Consider the following 19,092-nt stretch of genomic DNA (forward strand, 5'->3'; position numbering starts at 1 on the left):
GTCTCTCCCACACGAGTCTCACTCTTATTTAACACCCCAGTTCACAAGCCTCTTCCTGCTTAAACCTCGGGAGACAGCCCACAGGGGCAGCTTCTGTCCAGCCCCACATGTAGCTGAGAAGCCAAGACTCAGTCAACTACACACCGTCCCAGAGGAGCCCCAAGTTCTTGGGGACGCCCACCCCGCCTCTGATGCCAAAGCCAGTGTCTCTCATTGTCCTGCAGAGGAGTGCCCCACGGAGCAAATATTCTTCCATAAAATCACGAGCCCCACACGTCTTTCTTGCCTCCCCAGCTAGATTACGACCAGTCTGTGTTTGTCTCCCTCTTCTCTCGAACCATCTCAGCACCATGACATGCCGGCCGGGAGGACTCAGGGTCTAATGAACAAGTCCCTGACGTGAGAACCGAGGGGGGTGGTGCTTTATGATCTGTGATGATGGGCATCAGGGTTCCAAAGGTGTCTCGGTGTCTTCGAGCCCATCTGAATCGGTGGCCTATTCCTGACCAGCCGCCCACTCTCTCATGACATCCTAATGAACCCCAAAGCAACAGCGTGGAGTTTAAGGAACCAGAGCAGAGACCAGTCTTCAGAGGCCGTGGGTCTGTCCACCTGGCAAAGCCAGAGGTGTGAGGGTAATGGCAGAGAGGATCCCAAGAGAGACAGGAAACCTCTGCCATGGGCTTCCCTGCCCCTCCCTTCCTCCCACCAAAGCCAAGTTTGGCCCAGCTAGTTCACCCAAGGACCCCTATGAGTTCCTCTGTGTCCTCGCTGCCACAAAACCTATTTCATACTGCATTTATTAATCAGAAACCTAATTTCTCCATGTATTGATCAGATCCAGATAACATATGAGCCCAGGAAAGATCTGGAAGGAGATACATGAAACAGTTTTTGCTTTATTTATTTAATTCCATCAAGTACAGACCTATCAATAGGACTGCTTTCCACTGTGGAACCCTAAATTGATAAAAATTCTAGGCAAAGGCAAAAGACCTTGATGTTCCATGAATTTGTGCATCTGAGATTCCTAGGTTGGATGTGACCAAATCCTAAATTCAGATCTGGAGTAAGACACCCCCACCCTGTGGGTGCAGCTTGAAATGAGAAGCCAGGGGTGGGGCTGCAAGAAGGAGGGAGTCGGGGTGGCCTTCCTGAGGGGAGCCAGTCTGAGCCCTGTCCAGGAGCTGGAGAGCCCCTAGGCTGCCCAAGAACAGGCCAGGGAGGGCAAGAGCAGCCTGGGCAGAGGTAAGGCAGGGTTCCCCGCTGATCTCAGCCTCCGCCCCACCAGCCGGGCAATGGCCCTGAGGCAAGGGCAGGGGTCAGTTATGTTGTTGAGTCCCAGTTGCCTCACTCAGCCCAATGCCCAGGCACTTGCTCCACTATCAGGTCTTCAGAAACAGCTGGGGCAGCAGCCCTCAGTCCCTTCCCAAGGCAGGAAACACCTGCAACGCAAGCCAACCCTCAGGGGGGACAGGCCAGTACTGGTCTTGCTGTCTGCAGCCTTCGAGGCACAGGAGTGCAGAGGTGAGTGCACCCCAAAGTCAACACTCAGGAGAACCCCAGTATCCACTGCAGACCAAGCTCCAAGACTGCCCAGGCAAAGAGGCCACCAAGAGGATGACCAGAGGTCCCTGGCTGCTGAAGCCCGCCGTGGAGTAGGGTAACAGCACATCTCCACAGCCAGAGCCTGATTCATGCTTCACAAAGCCAGCGAGTGCAGCAGGTTAAGGTGACCAGAATCAGCTCCTGGGGCTCTGGAGGAGGAGGCCCAGTATTGAAGGGGCCCAGAGGTCCGGGCAGGGCTCAGGGAGAAGGACACCACAGGCAGAGGGAACGGCCTGGAGGGGGACAGTGCACAGGCAGGGACACTTACCGTTCTGCTTGGCTGTCTCGTAGTCTTCCTTGCACACCAGCCGCCCATCCTCCATGAGGTAGAACTCGTCCCCCGTGGCCAGCTGCCGGCTGCAGATGATACAGGCGAAGCAGTGCAGGTGGTAGACAAAGTCCTGGGCCTTGCGGACCACCTGGGTTGGGGGGATGCCCTGCTGGCAGGCCGTGCATTTCGTGCCGAAGCGCCTGTCAGGGCAGCAGAAAAGGATTAGGGGGAAGATGCATGCCCGTGGGGTGTGCCCTCTCCCAGCCCTCTCCTAGCCCACCACTCCAGTGTCCCTGGGCCCCGGGGGACACCCAGACCTCGTCCTCTGGGCCTCCAACTAGCTTCATCGCTTCAGGCTGGGCTCTTGCATCACCAATGAAGGGGTTGGACCAGAGCTAGTCACTAATGCCTCTCCTGAGGCCGACATCCCTGGGCTCCACATTGCCTGATTGACACCCATCCATCATGGGGGCAGGGGGTGGGGTTTCTAGGGCCCTTCCTGGGCAGCTGTACCTTCCCCTCCAGGCTTCCTAGTCTTTATGATGTGGTCTAACAGGGAACCACAGGTGAAGCCCCCAGAAGCCTCTCCCCAGAGCGAGAGGCCCCAAAAGGCCAGGCAACAGCACAGGCCCACGTCCACACTGGCACTCTGAGAAAACAAGCCTTGTCAGCAGAGCAGGCTCCCCATCTCTCCCTCCCCTCCCTCAGGACCAGGACGGCCCATCTCCTCCCTGTGGTGGTCCAAGGCAGGCCTAGCGAGGCACGCTTTAGGACCCTGCAACATCCCAGGGCAAGAAGTCTGCAGATATGTTTGGAAAACGCTGCCGAAGGCCTCTCCTGGGTCTCTCCCTTTCTGGACCTACATCAAGGCAAAAGAAAGTCATCCACTGCCACCCTGTGCTGGGACTAGGAAGGGAAGAGAAGCCGACAACTCAAAGAAGCATCCAGCGGGGTCCTGGAAGCCTCTTTCCCCAGGCTGGCCACAGAGATCCACAAAGCCACGCCAGGGTCACAGAGGCAAGAGGGAAACGAGGCCAGCGCCGTGGTGGGCAAGGAAGGGGTGCCTTGCAGCAGGTGAGCCTCCCCTCCTCGAGGAGGGAGGCGGCGGGGCTCGGGAAGCAGGGGCAGAGTTTAAAACAGCAATCAACCTAATTATTCATGACACTTCACACGGCAGAACTTTATCTTCTTCAGGATGAAAGACTTCGCCTAATGGATCTGGGGAAGGTTTGATTTTAATGGTCCTTTTAACTAATGCTTATAGGCAGCCTGATTTCCCCTGAAAGGACAGTACATATTTCATCCACATTAATACCAAATAAATTAATTATGGTCATGGCTATCATGATGAATCCCAGATTAATGCAGAATGATGGGTCTCTTAAGCAGCAATGATACCTGCTGGGGGGGGGGGCGGGGGCAGGGGCCTGCAACAGGCATGTCCAGCTGCAGCCTTGAACCACCCCCCATGGACATGGCATCCTGGAGGGAAGGGAGGGGTCTCCATGTCTGCATGGTGAACTCCCCAGGAGCCAGAATGGTGATTGGAAGACTGCTCTTCTGAGACTGGAACAGAAGGGTGTTAGAGTGTGTCTGCAACAAGGCTTGGGACACCAGGCTTCTGAATCCCTAGGATGTCTCTTAATTTGGTGGGGGATGTATGGAAGAGGCCTCTCAGAGCCCAAGTGCTCCACCTGAGATTCAGTGTAGGCTTCATGAACCACTCTTCCCGAGTTACTCAGAATCCTGCCTCAGGAGGCCATCCAGGTGTGTGTCAGAATTCCAAAGGGATTCAGGACCCAAAAAAGTCAGTTCTTATTTGTTGAATAATGAAATCACTGAAGAACGACCCATGTCTTTAGAGGATGTACATGGAGTTGGGTGTGGTGGCACTTGCCTATAATCCCAGCGACCTGAGAGGCTAAGGCAGGAGGGTAGCAAGTGTTGGAGACCCTCCTCAGCAATTTAGCAAGGCCCTAAGCAACTTAGTGAAACCGCTGCTCAAAACAAATACAAAGGACTTGAGATGCAGCACGGTGGTAAAACACTCCAGGTTCAATTCCTAGTACCAATGCCCCCAAAGGAAAAAAATAAAAAAGAAAAGAAAGAAATAGAAGATGCGCATGGAGAATGGAGATGGTAGTGGATGGCCCGCTCAGGAGGGTCCTGCCCCTCCCAGAGCACAGGGGAGAAACAGGCCCGCCCCACAGTGCCGCATAACCATGCCATCTGGGTCACAGGGAAGCAGCAGGCCATCTGCGTGTCTGGGGAACAGAGAGAAAGGAAACCTACCTATACACTACTGGAGAGTGTTTTCAAAAGCCTGTGCCCTCCTATCTCATCCATCCCCAAAGCAGGTGTGAGTTACAAACAGAAACTCCACCAGGTCTGCCGGGAACCCTCCTGAGAAACCACCCACATCTGCAGGGTGTGTCCAAACCCTTTGCTGAAAAGATGGGGAGGGGAGTGGCTCCAGAGAAGATCTAGACTTTCCCCCAAACAAATCCTCACGTGGAGGCCTGGGCAGAGGAGAGACCCCAGAAGAGAGTGGAGGCCTCCAGAAGCTTCTCCCACCATGGGACCACGCCTCTCCCACCTCTAAAAGCAGAGAGGGCTTTAAGCCCAGTCGACACCAGAGCCCAGAGACATGAAAGATAACGGGGTATAAATTCAATCTACAAACCGACAGTGATTCATGCGCAGGGGGCAAGTGCACAAGAAAAATGAAAAACAAATGGACTTTCCCACCAGCGTCTTTTAGCAATTGAAGCAATTTTCCTGATTGTGGGATTTATACCGATGGTTAAGTGGGAGTTGCTCCTCATTACCTTTTCTCCCTGGAGCACAGCCAACGGGCCCTTGCCAAGGGGGCCTCACGTAATCCTTGGCCCCCGGGGCTCCCCTGGCCTGGCCCGGCCCGAGGGCCACCCCACCTCTACCCAGAACCAGTGGACCCAGAATACAGAGCCATGGTGTGGGGTGATGAAGACACTGTTCCCAGGTTTCCAATCTTAGACCAGCCAGAGTCCCAGGGAGAGATGGCAGGCCACACAACTGTCCTGTGACAGGCAATAATGAGACACCCGGGCCTAGATGGAATTCCCAGGCCCCAAGCAAGGTAAAACTGCTTCAGGGAGAACCATAGTCTGACCATTCTGACCAGATTCGAAGGATGCCGGGTGAGGGAGGAGGGACTGGACCAGCCAAGGAAGCCGGCTTCTGGCAATTTCCACTTTCCTAGGCAGCCCACATGCCATTCCAAGTACCTACTGTGTGCAGGACCCTGCGCCATTGGAGGCTTAATGAATACTGGCCTTGCTTTCCAGAAAGTCATTCCAGCCACCCATCCACCTGGCCAGCCTCTGGGGACAGCCAGACTCCCAAGAAAGGAGCTGGAGCTGTCCAAAATGATGACAAAAATGCAAAGAAGGGCTTGTGACGCCTCGTGGGGTTATTCCCTCCTCTGACTACACCACTGGAAACCCTCTCTTATCCTTGCCCAACACATAGTAGGCAAGCAACAAAGACCAACTGAATCATGGATGCGTGAACTCCTTAGTGCGTGTGCCCGGGCAGTCGGGAGGCCTGGCTCTGCACAGACAGCAGCGCCTTCCAGAGCCTCTGTGACGGGGAGTGAGTGGCAGGTGGAGAGGAGACCAGCAGTTAGTTGATAACACACGGAAGTGTGCATCCCACTTTGCTGTCACCAACGCATTTCATTCCACAAATGTCCCCCAAGGGTGATTCCTGAAACAGGTGAAGAACCGAGGCTCAAGAGGCCAGCCGCCGGCCCCAGCCACACAGCAAGTGGGAGAGCCAGCGTTTGCGCTCGTGCTTCTGCTGTGGCACGTGATGGTTGGCAAAGGCAGCCACATCTGCTCTGATGCCCACCCTAGACTGGAACTTGAGTAGAGGATCCTGTGCCCCTCACAGCCCCACCCCCAGCAGCTCTGAGCGCGGAGCATGAGGCCTCAACCCTGAGATGCTGGGGCTGCCATGGGGGCCCTCGGCACCAGGGGTGTTGGCCCCAGCTCACCCCGTTCCCACAGCTGGTACAGGCACGAGGGGCTGGGGAAGAGCTGGACATCACAGCCGGCTCTCAGGGGCCCCCTTGACCCTGGGAGGGGCCAGGCCTTCTCTCCTTGCCCACTCTCTTCCAGGGCTGGGCCTGAGCCCTGTCTGTTAAGCTGTCCCCCTTTGCTGCTCTCTGCAGGCCTGGCTGGGCCGCTCACCAATGCAGGGACAAAGGTGAGGGGGTGGGATCCAGCAGGAAAAGGGCAACATACAGGGTCCATAGAACCTCCTAGAACAAGGGGCACGTGGACCACCGATGTCTGGCACGTTCCTGATGTGAAGTGCTGTGATCAGACCCTGGTAACCATGTTGTGGTTACTCAACACCAAGAAAGGTCACTGAGCTCTCCTCACCATGTGCCCACTGTGTGTCCCACTCCACTGGGCCCTGTGTGTTCGTGATGCCCCTGTGTCCAGGACCTCAGCCCACAGCCCGTCACACTCCACAGCACCACTGCACTAGGTACTGGATGACCTGGCTCCTGACATCCCGTCACTCCCGCTGTGACTCTGGGTCCAGTGCCATGCAGACCACCCTCCCTGCCCTGCCCTCAGTCCTCTGACCTCTTCTTTTGAAGGTCACAGCCTCCACCCTTCACTGGATGGTCCTCCCAAGATCTGGTTAGGACCAAACTCTCCCTGCCACACCTCTGCTGGAACTTCCACCTCCCACTGCTGACCACTGCCTCCTGCCTGCCGCTCCCCGCCCCTGCCTCCTCCAGTGCCCCGACCCCAACCACTCCGGGAGACTGCGCTTCCCACCATGGCTGCCCCTGTCCCTCATGCCCGGGGCCTCACTTCCCTCCTGCCCCGCAGCGCACCCACCCTTCCCTTGCACCCCTCGGCCCTCCTGCCTTCCCTCAACCCCCCCACGGCCTCCGCCCCAGCCCTGGGCAGCTGCACAGAGCTGAGGAAAAGCCCACCTGCCGCTGGGCTGCCTGAGCCCATGACAGCGCACCTGGGAGGCCACCTGACTGCTTCCCAGTCCTGTCCCTCTCCCGCCCCCAGACCCCTCCCCTCCAGGCCCATCCTCAGCTCCTGGGCCTCTCAGTTGGCAGCACAGCTTCCTGTTCCCCAGGGTCCCCGGGCCACCCACATGGCAGCTGTGGCTCTGGCTGACCCGGGCTTCCTACAGGGGGACCCCACCCCTGCCCCTGCTCAAGGCCCACCCGTCTGGGCACAGGGTGCCCTCCTCCTGCCTGACCGGCCTCCTCCCATCAGCACCCCGTTACTGCTGCTGCTTAAAGTAACCCTCGGCCCCACATCCCCACCTGCCACCCGCTCTCTTCTCCTTCCAGGGCAGAATCCTCGGAGCACCTCGAGAGGAGGCCTAGACGTGCGGGGATCCTCTTCAATCCATCCACTCGGGGCGCTGCCCGCCTGCCTACCCAGCCGCACTTTGACCAGTCAAGAGCCAAGTCCAGTGGTCAGCTCCCGTCCTCCCTGGCCCTCCAGTGGGCTCTGTCCCCTTCCCTGGCAGCATGCTCACCTGGCCTCAGAACCAGCGCCCTGGTTGAGCCCCTCTCACCCACCCCACCGACAGGCTCCCCACACCCCGTCTCTTCCTTGCCTGCTCCCTGGGAGTCCTGGGCCCCGAGGGGCAGGTCCCACAGCTCTTCAGCACCTTGGATGTCCAAACCCAAGCTCCTGCTCTTGCCCCAGAACCTGCCCATCTCAGATCATGTGATCTCATCCTTCCAGTTGCTCAGGCCAAAAGCCTGGGACACTCCATCTGATCTGTCAGCAGATCAGACCCCAAATTCCACCGAGTGTGGGACCACTCCTCACATCTCTGCAAGCACCATGACAACAGGGCTTCATCTGTTCTGCTCACAGCTGAATCCAGGGCCTGGCACAGTGTCTGCCAGGATATGTGTCCAGTGAATGGATGGGTGGGCACCCCTATGGCATGTTTCCATCTATAGACGAAGAAACAAATTCAGAGAGGGTGAGTAACTGCCTGAGATCTCCCAGCTGAGAGCAGTGGACCTGAGATTTGAACACAGAACTCTTCCTCGGGGGGCCTCCCTTGCTCTTGGCCACTGGCAGGCAGTGGTGGGGACCAACCTGGACCCCAAACCAGCCTCCCATGTGTTGGAGCCGACACAGTATGGGCGCCATCCGGAGGAAGCCAAAAACTACACAACTTGGTTTTATGCTTTAATTGCTTGGTGGTGATTTACTATGGGCCATATATTTTTTCCCAGCTGCCACTTCCCTACATGTATTTCTTTTATCTATCACCACACTTGACAGGTAAGCTGCTGATATTTACTGTTACTGTATGTACCAATATTCCCAACATATATCACCACCCACTCTAAGGCCACCGCCATGTCATGGGCACATAAAGCTCTGCCCAAGTACGGTCAGCCTTCTCCAGACGTAGCCTGGGGTCATATCTGGAGAAGGCTGACAGCGAGAAGGCTGTTGGGGGAGGGGGACGCAGCCCCTCCAGTGCACACAGGCTCAGGCCCGCCTCCCTGGCCGGCGGGCACTGCCCCAGTGATGTGCTTTTTTTTTTTTTTTTTTAAGTATAATATTTTATTTTTAGGGAGCACTTGATATTACTATTTTGAGATGAGTGTGACTGCAAAAGCCCTAGAACCAAGTCCAACCTCCTCATTTAACAAAGTGGGTCCCAGAGAGAGGTAGTGACATGCCTAAGATCACACAGCTCACTTAGTGGGAGAGAAGAGGTCAGGACCCAACTCACCCTTTTCTTTGGTGTCACATCATCTCCTTTTTTGGGAACATTGATCAAGCTCATATATGCACCAGACACTTTCATGCCAATTACCTCATTTAAACCTCACAACAACCATTCTTACAGGTATGTATGGTGAGGGCTTGGAACAGTCGGGTGGAGGGCCCAAGGCCACTCTCTCCTTCCCTGCTCTTGTTCCCCAGCACCTCATCTGCCCCCTCACTCCTGGTGGTAGCCATTACCAGGTGGGCAGAAGACTCACCTGGAGTGTTTGCACTGAAGCAGAAAAGCCGTCCCTGGCTCCCGATTCTCGGCCCACTTTGAACGCCCACGGCCCCTGGCCGCTGTGGCTGGACCATTCTTTGGGGAATCTTGTGTGACTGACACTCTTAGCCTGCCTGGGGCATCTGCAGGTGGCTTGCTATCTCTGAGTCCTAAGGTCCTTCCAGATCTAGGGCTTTATTCTCTACGGTGGCATGGCAGGCAGTGGAATGGATGTCTGGGGACACAGGCCCCAGCCAGTCTCGAGGCAAACCTGCTCTACTCAGCCATAACCCCGGCCGCAGAGCCAACCCTAGTCTGTGCTTTCTCCTCAAAGTAGACTTCCAGTTCCCCAGGGACCAGAATAACAAACTAGACCCCATCTCTGACCACCCTGGCTTGACCTTGGCCTGAGAATCAGCACAAGATGAAGTGGGGCCAGATCACAGGCCCTTGAATGCCTGGAAGTCTCAGAAGGCAATGGGAGCACGGTGACAGAGCTGGGCCTGGCAGGAGGGGGGGGAGACGGTGGCAGGGAAATCTCCCAGGGTGCAGAGGTGTGGAATCAGGGGACTTGCAGGACAGAGGCTGGGAATGAACAGTAAGGCCTTTTGGGGGTGGGATCCCCGGGACAATGGCCAGAGGTGAGAGGTAAAGGAGAAAAGGGGTGACCCTGGGTAAGTGAGAGCAGGGGTGGAGGAAGGCTGCCCACACCTTCCACCCCCGTGTCAGCCAGACCCCCACCTTACTTGGGGACCCAGTTTCCACAGCCCAGATGCCATCTCTGGAGCTGATTCGCATCTACTTGGTTCCAAACCATTTCCTCCAAGCCAAGAAAGTCCCGGAGACGCAGTTTCCACAGATGTCAGGAGGCCTTCGCCCCAGGCTGGGTTCTGCAGGAGCTGGGCGGGAGCGCCCGGGCAGGCAGACAGATAATCCCGGACTCATCACCGGCTGATGTATGGCCTCCGGTCCCCAGGGGGAACTGCTGGGCTAAGTAATTGCTTCTGCCTTGATTACAGGCCGTCACAAATGACTGTGGGCCTGGTCCCACCAGTGTGTTTGACTCTTACAAATGTCCACAAGCACAGCCACTATCTGGACCATCTGATCGTTACCTTAAAAGGTTTAATTTGCTTAGCGAGGGAATTAGACTATAAACTATTCAGAAATTATGGAAAGCCACACGTCAAAGAGACCCTCCCCCTGTGGGTTCCTTAGCACATTTTGCTAGAGCATTGTGTACGGGTGTGTGTGTGTGTGGCCTAACAGTGTGTAGTTTATCAGAAATAAAAAGTGGCTCAGCAAAAGTCTGTCCCCAGGTCGGATCCATAACCAACAACCAACCCCAGAATTGCAAGAGCCTCTTCCTGGCACAGGTAGAGGCCAGCAGCTCCTGCCAGAGCCGGACACTCTGTGAAGGGAAGGTCAAGGGCAGCAGTGTCTGCCCCAAAGCTCTGGACCATGCCAGGTGAGGGAAATTCAAAGTCCTTCTCACAGGGACATCCTGTGAGGGGAACTGCTGACAGCTCCTGCCCCACACCCACACTAGAATGTGGCCATGTGCTCCTACCACTGCCACTGGACACAGCCTGACCTCCAGCCCCAGACCTGTCTGCCCCAGGCCTTCTGCAGCCACACCACCCCCAGCCTGCAACCCCAAGACTCCTCTCCTATTCTCCCTATATCCATGCACCTTCACGACCTTGATGAGAACAATGATAATCCCTGAGCACTTACTTCAGGTTACTAGATTCTCATAGTAACTCAAAAAAATTAAAATTTTGAAATGGGGTTGTGAGGTTCAAGTTGACACCAAGCCTGGACTCAAACTTTCCACCTACTGCAAGAGTTGATTAAGCCTGACTTCCCCAGGTGACCACATGTCCTGGGACCTCTGTGCAGAATGGAGGTCCTGGTCACCCAAGGAAGCGGTCAAGGTCCCCAGTGAAGTCCCCTTTGCAGCCAGCAAACCCCACTGTGATGGCTGAGTGGTGAGGCAGAGCTGAAACCCCGGCGGCACCCAGGGGTGTGGCCTACCTGCTGCTGACTGAGGCTGCCCGAGACTGACTGGCCAGGGGAGGCCTGCAAGCCCCCCGGGGAACGACCGCCCCACCCACCCAGCAGTCCTGTACAGCTCTGGTGACACAGGCCCTCCATTCCACCAGGGACCCAGCAGTACCCATCCCTGCCCACCCGGCAGGGAAAGGGCCTCAGGGGCAAGGAGACACTCCTGAGGACAGGATGCTTCAGACAGACGCCTCCAGGTGACAGCATCCTAGAGCCCTGGCACTTCCCCCACGGCCCCCGGATGGGCTCCTGTGAGTGTGACTCCTGGTGGTGGGAGGGCTTGAAGCTCCCCACTGGCCTGGAATGTCCTCCAAGGCTTGCCCTGTACTGCAAAACCTGTATGAGTCCGCCCTCTCTTCACCTCTGTAGTGACGCGGTTGGTATCCTAATAATCAATGGTTTGTCTCCCAAATATTCACATAAATCAACCCATCTTGTTTGTCCTGTGGTTCAGCCCCCCCACGCTGCCTGGCTACCCCCCCCCCGCTCTGAGGACCTCTAAGCAGTTAAGTCATCTCCACAGGAAGCCCTCAGAGCTGGGTGGTGGAGAGTTGGGGGAACAGGGACCAGGAAAGGCTGGAGCCGGCCCAGCTGGGAGGGACCTCTGAAAGCCTGGCCCTCCGGGGAGCACGTCAAGAGACTCACGTCAGGGTCGGATACCCAGAGATATCCATGGAGCACCTCCACTGGGTTGGCCACGGTCACCCCTCTCTCCTTCCCAACTCTGGGCTCCTGTGAGCCGCTCTTGACAGACAAGGGAAGGCCTGGCTATTTGTTTACGGACACACAGCTAAAAAGAAGGACGGGAATCCAAGGGAGCTTCACTGGGGTTCACCAAGCCTGCTCGCGACTCCCTTTGCAGAGTTCTCCTGTGTGCCAGGCCTCTTTTAAAGCATATGAACTCCTGTGTTTCCTGAAGAGGACGCTAAAAGCCAGAGATGTTAAGGAACTTGCCCAAGGGCACCCCGTTAGCCACTGACGAAGCTGGCACCGGAAGCCCGCCCTCGGAGCAGAGAACCTGTCCTGTCTGCACTGTGTTTTGCAGTTGGCAGCTGCCAGGCTCCTCAGAGAACCTCGTTGGTGAGGAGGAGGAGACCCAGGAGTCCTCTCCCAACCCCTTACTCTCCAGGCCCTCATCCCTTTGCAGGGAGACGTGGGATCTGGGACATGCTGGACACGTGGTCTGGAAAGGACCTGCGTATTCAAAGCAGTACAAGGAGTTGTTGGCTCTCAGCTGATGATGCGAACTGCACGAGGCCCCAGAACCTACCATGAGGGGTGGGCTCTCCTGATGCCTAAAGGCCCCCCGTGCTCAGAGCAAATGACAGCCCTATCAATGCATTAGTCCTCAGGGCCGCTCCTCTTGGGTCTCAGAATTTTATTTCCTTCAGAGAAAGGAAGCCAAGGACCCGTGAAGCAAAAACAACAAACAAGAAAGATCAGTTGCTGTTATTGAGCAAGTCAGAGTTCAACAGCCCCCAAAGAAAAATGCAACAACCACAGAGTACCACCTCCCGGCACCACTTCTTTCTTGGTCTGGCTACACACCAACATCGCCCTCTGCTGCCCGTCACCAGCAATCACTACAGCTCCCTGGCCCAAGACTGGGGGAGTCCTGACCTCTGGCCTCCCCAGGGCCTGGCTCCACCTCTCCACCAACTCCGGGGGTCGCTCTTAACATCACCCACTTCATTGTAAAGCCACACACAGAATACAAGTGGAGGACGCCCCCGGGGCTTGTGCAGGGCAGCCCCCCCACACACACACACACTCCTGTGGACAAACGGGTGAAAATATGGACCCTTTGCAGGGAGACATGGGGCCACAGTGTGCTGAGCATGAGGCCTGGGAAGGAACCTGCTTAGCAAATGCCACACAAGGAGGCCCTGGCCCCCAGCTTGCAGTTCCCGCTCGTGAGGCCACAGTGCGGAGCCGCAGAGCCAGCCAGCCCTGGCTCGGCCTCTGAGCAGGAACGGGCGGCAGCTCCCAGAAACCCCCGGAGCTTTGCCACCTCTTTTTCCTTTAAGCAGCATTTGCAGAGGATGCTCCCTGTTCCCGTGACCAAACCCCTTGGCCAAGAGCATTCTGAAGTCTGGTGGACAAATTCAAATACACGGCACCTGGTGGGACTCCCAGAGCTGACTGTGAGACAGGAGAGGGACCTGAGGTCCAGGACTGCCCCACCTCCTGCTGGCAGCGCCCCCACTGCTGGGTGCCATCTGCCCGCAGGTGCCGGCTGGCATTAGTGAGCTGCAGTGAGGAGCGGCGGCAGGGCCTCGTGTCTCAGGAATGGGAGGGTGAGCTGCTCTGACCCCGGACAACTCCCTCCTTCCCTGTCCTCACCTATGACGGGGCCTGCAGCTGTGATTTCCTGTTCCAAACAGCCATGGCAAATCCAAGTGTCCTCGCTGGGGACTTGGGAGGCACCAGTCTTCACCTCTGACTGACCTTCCATTGGAAGGGGGACAATCACCTCAGCTTTAAGTCCCCGGCCCCTCACAGCACCCACCACAGAGCTAAAGGCTCAGATTCAGCACCAAACCTCTGGCCAGCTCCCCGGGTTGCCAGCCCTGACCTGGGGCATTCACAGAGCAGAGCAGATCCTGGGGACAAGGGGAATGAGAGCAGCTGAAGGACGGGCCTCTGTCCTTCCCACAGCCTGGGGCTTCCTGACTGGCAAGACAAGACACAGAAGCAACTTGTCACCAAAGCCCTTGAGGCTTGTGACTTACTCCTTGTTCCTCAAACCCAGAGACCAGTGATGGCCTGTGGTCAAGGCTAAGGCCAGGTGCTTATGTGGGGGACAGAAAAATGAATAGCATAGAGGCCTTTGCTCCAGCCAACACAGAGAGATGACAAGTGCAAAGACAGAGCAGGAGGATGGGTGGCCCTTAAGAGGGTGGCCATCTTCCCTGGGGAGGGAGCACCCTTCTCCCAACAGCAGACGGGCCCTGGGGCAAAGCTGATGGACGTGGGGGGGGGGGCTGGGCAGCACAGGAGATGTGCACATGCACAGGGAGGGAGCCATACGCATTGAACCAGAGTGTGATGGTGACAATGAGCACGACCCTCCGAGCCAGCCAGGAGGTGGCCCAGTGGCTCCAAGATCCATGACAGGCTCTTCTACTCACACCCAGTAAAGAGGTTTGAGAATCTTCCAAAATTGAATTCACATACTCCTTGTGGTCTAATCTCGGGGAGGACCCAGGGGACCCTGTGTGCTGGGCCGGGGGCTGTCGTTTCTCCTGCTCCTCTTCCCTGCTCCTCCCGTCTCAAGAGGGTGAGCACCAGCTCCGGGGGCTGGACCTTTGCTTTGAATGTTTCAGGCCTTGGGCAGCCTCCCCCACCGCCCCACTTCACTCCTCTGAGTCACCCAGGGCTCAGTGTCACTGACTGGTGTCACCCCCTCCAACCCTTGTTCTTGGCTTTGCTGTGACACATGGTCCCTGGTGACTAATAGATACTAGGAGAGAAGTCCCGATCTAAGTGGCACTAAAACCAATTCCAGGAGGCTTCCTCACCCCAAACCCAAAGCTCAGCCAGAATTTTTTGGATGGACCCAACCCAAGAATGAAAGACCCAAGACCGTCTTAAAAGCCACCACTGGGAGGTCACCAGGTGAACAGAGGGAATGGAGGGAGGAAGGGGGAACGGGAGTAGGAAAGACAGCAGAATGAGTAGGACATCAATCTCCTATGTCATATATGAAAACACGACCAGTGTCACTCCACATCACGCACCACCGCAGGAGTGGGAAGCTACACTCCATGTGCCCCACAGGTCAAAATATGTTCTACTGTCATGTATAACTAAGAACAACAACAAAAAGCCACCCCTCAGGTGACAGTCACTTGCCTAAGAACTTTACACATGTTGACCTATTTGAAGCTAATAACAACCTTATGAGGTAGGAACTATTATTAGCAGCTGTTTTATAGATAGAAAAAAGGAGGAACCAGAGAAGGTAAGTAATTGCCCAAGAATGCACAACTAATAACTAATAACTGGGTTCAGGCTCTTCACTGTCACAGGAGAGTGCCTCTTCATCATGTTTCCATCTACACTGGCAATGCTGATGGGGCCGGGCTTGACGCCCACCAGGGAGATTATTCCAAGCCTCTGGGGCCCTTGAAACAGCCTGGGGACCACCACAGAGGCTCCTCCAGGAATGGGCAGAACTAAAGCACCCTCTGAAAGTCTGCAATGATACAGCCAAGTGCCCTGGGGCCCCAGTTCACCAGGACAGAAAGAGGGACTCCTTACGGATTTGCAGAAATCCTCTGTTAGCCCTCCTCCCCTGACCCCGAAGCTGGCCCCCACTCCTGCCAGCTCGGGCAAGGCCTGGCTGGTGATCAGAAGGGGGACCCCAATGAGGGGTATCCTCTCACCAGCAGGATTCACCCACCCCAGCCAGGGGGGCCCTCTGCCCCCCACCACCACTGCAGACATCCCCCTCGCTGCATGGGGGCGGGCAGGGCCAGGCGAGGGAAGGGGCTGCCAGGGTCCCCACGTACTTGAAGAAGTCCTCCTTGCAGTAGACGCTGCCCGCTCTGGAGAAGCACCGGTCGGCCAGCTGCATCTGGCAGTCTGCACACTTGAGGCAGGAGCTGTGCCAGTGTCTGTCCAGGACCTTCAGGATGAACTTGTCCAGGATGGGCTGGTTGCAGCCAGCGCACTGGGGGATCTCTGTGGAGAGAAGGGAGAGGCAGCGTGAGCCTTCACCTAGACCTGGGACCAGCCCAGGCCCTGGGGACGCCTTCCCACCCTGTCTGTGTAGGAGCGACATGACCCAGACCCTCAAGGCTGCCACATGTTCTCCGTGGGCTCAAGCTGTGCTGAGAACCTCAGCCCCAGTGAGTCCCAGCTTGCCATGGGCTGCAGGAGAGGCCTCTGGCCTGAGAAGCAAGTTATATGGGGGTGGGGGCCGCACAGGGCAGAGAATAAGGCCAGGCCTGAGGTGCTCCTGGAGAGGGAACCTCAGTGTTTGCATGAATTGCAACAGGTACCGTGGATTGGCTCCGACAGTATCCCTCCTGAATGCCTTCCTGCACCGCGACAGGGGAGTTACACACTGATTTTCCAGATCTCCCTGCAGCTCTGATTCTGAGTTCTAACTCAGGGGACAGCTGCAGGGCAGGCTCCCCTTGTACTGGTGTGGACCATAGCAGAGGTGATGAGTTGCTATGGTTGAAAAGTCCTGATCGATCATGGCAAAGGCACTGAAATCCTGGGGGCCTGGGGGCTGTTCCTGGAACCTTGGTCTAGAGCTGTCTCTGCTGAGTTGAAAGCCACCTAAGACCTGGTAATGAATCACTTTCCACTTAAACCGTGAAAGTGGAATCTGTTATCTGCAACTGAACCCTAGCCTCTGCCTACCCCCGTTCCCGTCTGGCTTCCTATCCAAGGTCTGTGGCTCGGACATCCCATCTTTATTAGGGGATTGCTCAGAGAGTTGATATATTTTGAGTCATCAAATATTTCAAAATCTACAAAATGGTCAAGCTTCCATGGTTGGGTAAACAAATAATGCTAGTGCCTCTAACCATTCCCCTGTAACCCCCTCCAAAGGGGAAGGTACCTATAGCATCCTTGTGACCTAGTGCCTCTGAGGTCCCCAATCTGGGGCTTTCCACCTGCTATAGACAGCACTCTGCTAATGTCTGTCTGCATGCAGTCTTCTCACTAAAAGCGGGATCCTGAAGAGGCAGGAGCCCTGTGTCCTCCTCACCAGAAGCAGGCGCCTGGCATGCAAGGGTATCCCCGTGAATGTTGACCTCTGAGTAACAACTGGTGGAATCCTTGGGGCCAAAGTGGACCAAGGTGACACCGTTGCTCAATACCTCAGAGACACTCCACAATGTCCCCAAGTTCCTAAAACCAAATCTCACAGGAATCACACGTGTTTGTCCATTCATATCGTGTTCATGGTTGAAATTAACTCTTAAAATGTCAGTGAATTAGGGAATTCTCAAAACACTGGGAGAAAAACTTTAACACGTGAAAACCTATAGAGAGAGAAGGCTTTCTCACGTTAAGACACTTGTATTTAAAATGGGCTATTGGGACACTAAATGCTATCGATAGCCCTACGTGCGCAAGGGCTGGCCTTGGAGCCAGTTGAGTCCAGTCCCACCTGCTCCCAGATGGCGTCAGCACAAGGAGCATCTGCATAAAAGTCAGACCCACAAGCCAGTGACTTGCCTTCCCCCCCTGCTCAGGCCAAGAACCAGGAGCCACGCTGGGGAGTCGCATGCAGGCGTGGACACTGCCAACTGTCCCAGTCCTGTGGGAATTTTCCATTTCAAAGGGTTTCCTCCTTGAGAAAGAAACTGTTGGATTCACAAGTACTTGTCCAGAAGGTCCCATGTGCCCGACGAAGTGCCAAGCACACAGTGGCTACAAGAATGTCCATGTGATAAGAGGGGACAGGAAGGACCCCGGTTAAGACCATGGACTGCGGAGCCAGGCCACCCAGGTGGGCAAATCCTCCTCTACGCCTTCACCTTGGACACATTATTGAGCTCGTGGGCTCCAGCTCCCACTGTGAGAAGGAGGTGGTGCTGCCCACTGTGCTCAGGGGCCTTTTGTGAAGCATCCAGGAAGGAACCCGTGAAAATCCACGCAGGCAAACTAGATTCTGGAGGCGGACGTCTTCACAGGGTGCTCCACTAACACTCTGAGAACCAGGGAACTCTGGGGGCCCTGGGCAGCGGAGGCAGGAGGCAGTCGGGGCCCCAGAACCTCCCTGGCTCCTGGACCAGTCAGGCCACAAGTCCTGCCTGGGGTTGCCATGTAGGGGCCTTGGAGGAAGGCTCGGCTCTCTCCTCCAGCCACACAGAGCAGGAGACGAGGGGTATGCCCACAGAATTCATCTCCAGCAAGTTTGTGCCGGAGACTTAACCACGCTGAGGGTGCCAGAGAGAAGACCTGGGGCCAGCGTTGACTCCCAGACCCCAACACTAAAGCAGACAGACAGTCCTCTCAGCTTGGAGCCACGTTTCTGCCAGGTCACGGTGGGCTGCCCAAACTAGGGGTCCTCATGCAACCAAAGTGGGCCTTGGGACCAAAGTGGGCCCTGGGGGTTGGCACAAAGGTAAGACATACACTAAGGGTGACTTTGACTTAAAAAATAAAAACCTTTCCCACTGTATTCCACGGTTGATTGGTTGAGAGATGATTGTTTGTTTGTTTTAAGATAATTTAGAAAGAGCTTCCACAATACACAGTAATAACGGGGAAGCTGGGGCTGGGGCTGTGGTAGAGCGCTCAGTGGTAGAGCGCTCGCCTAGCATGTGTGAGGCACTGGGTTCGATTCTCAGCACCATATAAAAATAAAGATCCATTGAAAACTAAATATATATATATATATATATATATATATATATAAAATAACAGGAAGCTGGGCACCAAGAGCCTGCTGTGAGCTATGCCAGGGCTTGAATGTCTGTTAACTCGCTGATCCACACAATTCAGTGAGAAGGCACGGCCGTCCCTATCTCACAGATAAGGAGCAGCCTGTAGAGGTCAGGCAGTGTGCCCAAGGTCCCACAGCCAGGGAACCAGATGTGAACAGACAGAGCTGGTGTTTCCCCTGAGGTGGACTAAGCCCCCTCCCTGCACCCAAGGGTCCTGAACCATCACCTCACCTGGTTTGACCCTGACACTTTACAGAGGGGAAATGGAGGAGGCAGAGAGGCATCTTGGAACCCCTCCATGTATAGTGACAAGGACATGAGCCACTAACTTGTGGGAGATGGAAATGTTTGAGGCACACATTTAGTTATCTGTGCAGAATACACAGGTATCATGGCACGTCCTCCAGTGCCCAGGGGAGGGCTGGAAGCAGGAACCCCATCCCTGAGTCCCTTCCACCAGCTCCCAGTGCCAGCTTGTTAGTGGCACCTGGCAAGCTCAGCCCCCTTCCTACCTGTGAGGGGGTAAAGACCTATGAACGCAGGCCACACAGTTCAGTCGCGTGGCCCCCACATGATTTCTAAGAAAGGTGCATCTCTAGAAAATTTTCAAGAGCGACAACATAAACATTTGGGGGGGGGGGTCTACCACACATCATTATTCTCATCACTTTATAATCCAAAGAGCCT

At 55.8% G+C, this 19,092-nt stretch overlaps 1 protein-coding gene across 1 annotated transcript in view; it reads right to left on the minus strand.

Annotated features, from left to right (window-relative positions):
- The window catches only part of Lhx4 (LIM homeobox 4), a 37,437-nt gene that overhangs the window by 5,694 nt on the left and 12,651 nt on the right, over nucleotides 1-19,092 (minus strand). Inside the window, exons 2-3 of the mRNA XM_046430266.2 lie at nucleotides 15,505-15,676; nucleotides 1,877-2,079 (exon numbers count right to left, since the gene is read on the minus strand). Of these exons, the coding sequence (XP_046286222.1) occupies nucleotides 1,877-2,079; nucleotides 15,505-15,676 (375 nt within the window). The remainder of the gene's footprint in view (nucleotides 1-1,876; nucleotides 2,080-15,504; nucleotides 15,677-19,092) is intronic.

This window comes from Marmota monax, unplaced genomic scaffold, assembly GCF_021218885.2.
Source record: "Marmota monax isolate L192 unplaced genomic scaffold, Marmota_monax_Labrador192_F-V1.1 WCK01_AAM20220418_F8-fsc00055, whole genome shotgun sequence".
Lineage (NCBI taxonomy): Eukaryota > Metazoa > Chordata > Mammalia > Rodentia > Sciuridae > Marmota > Marmota monax.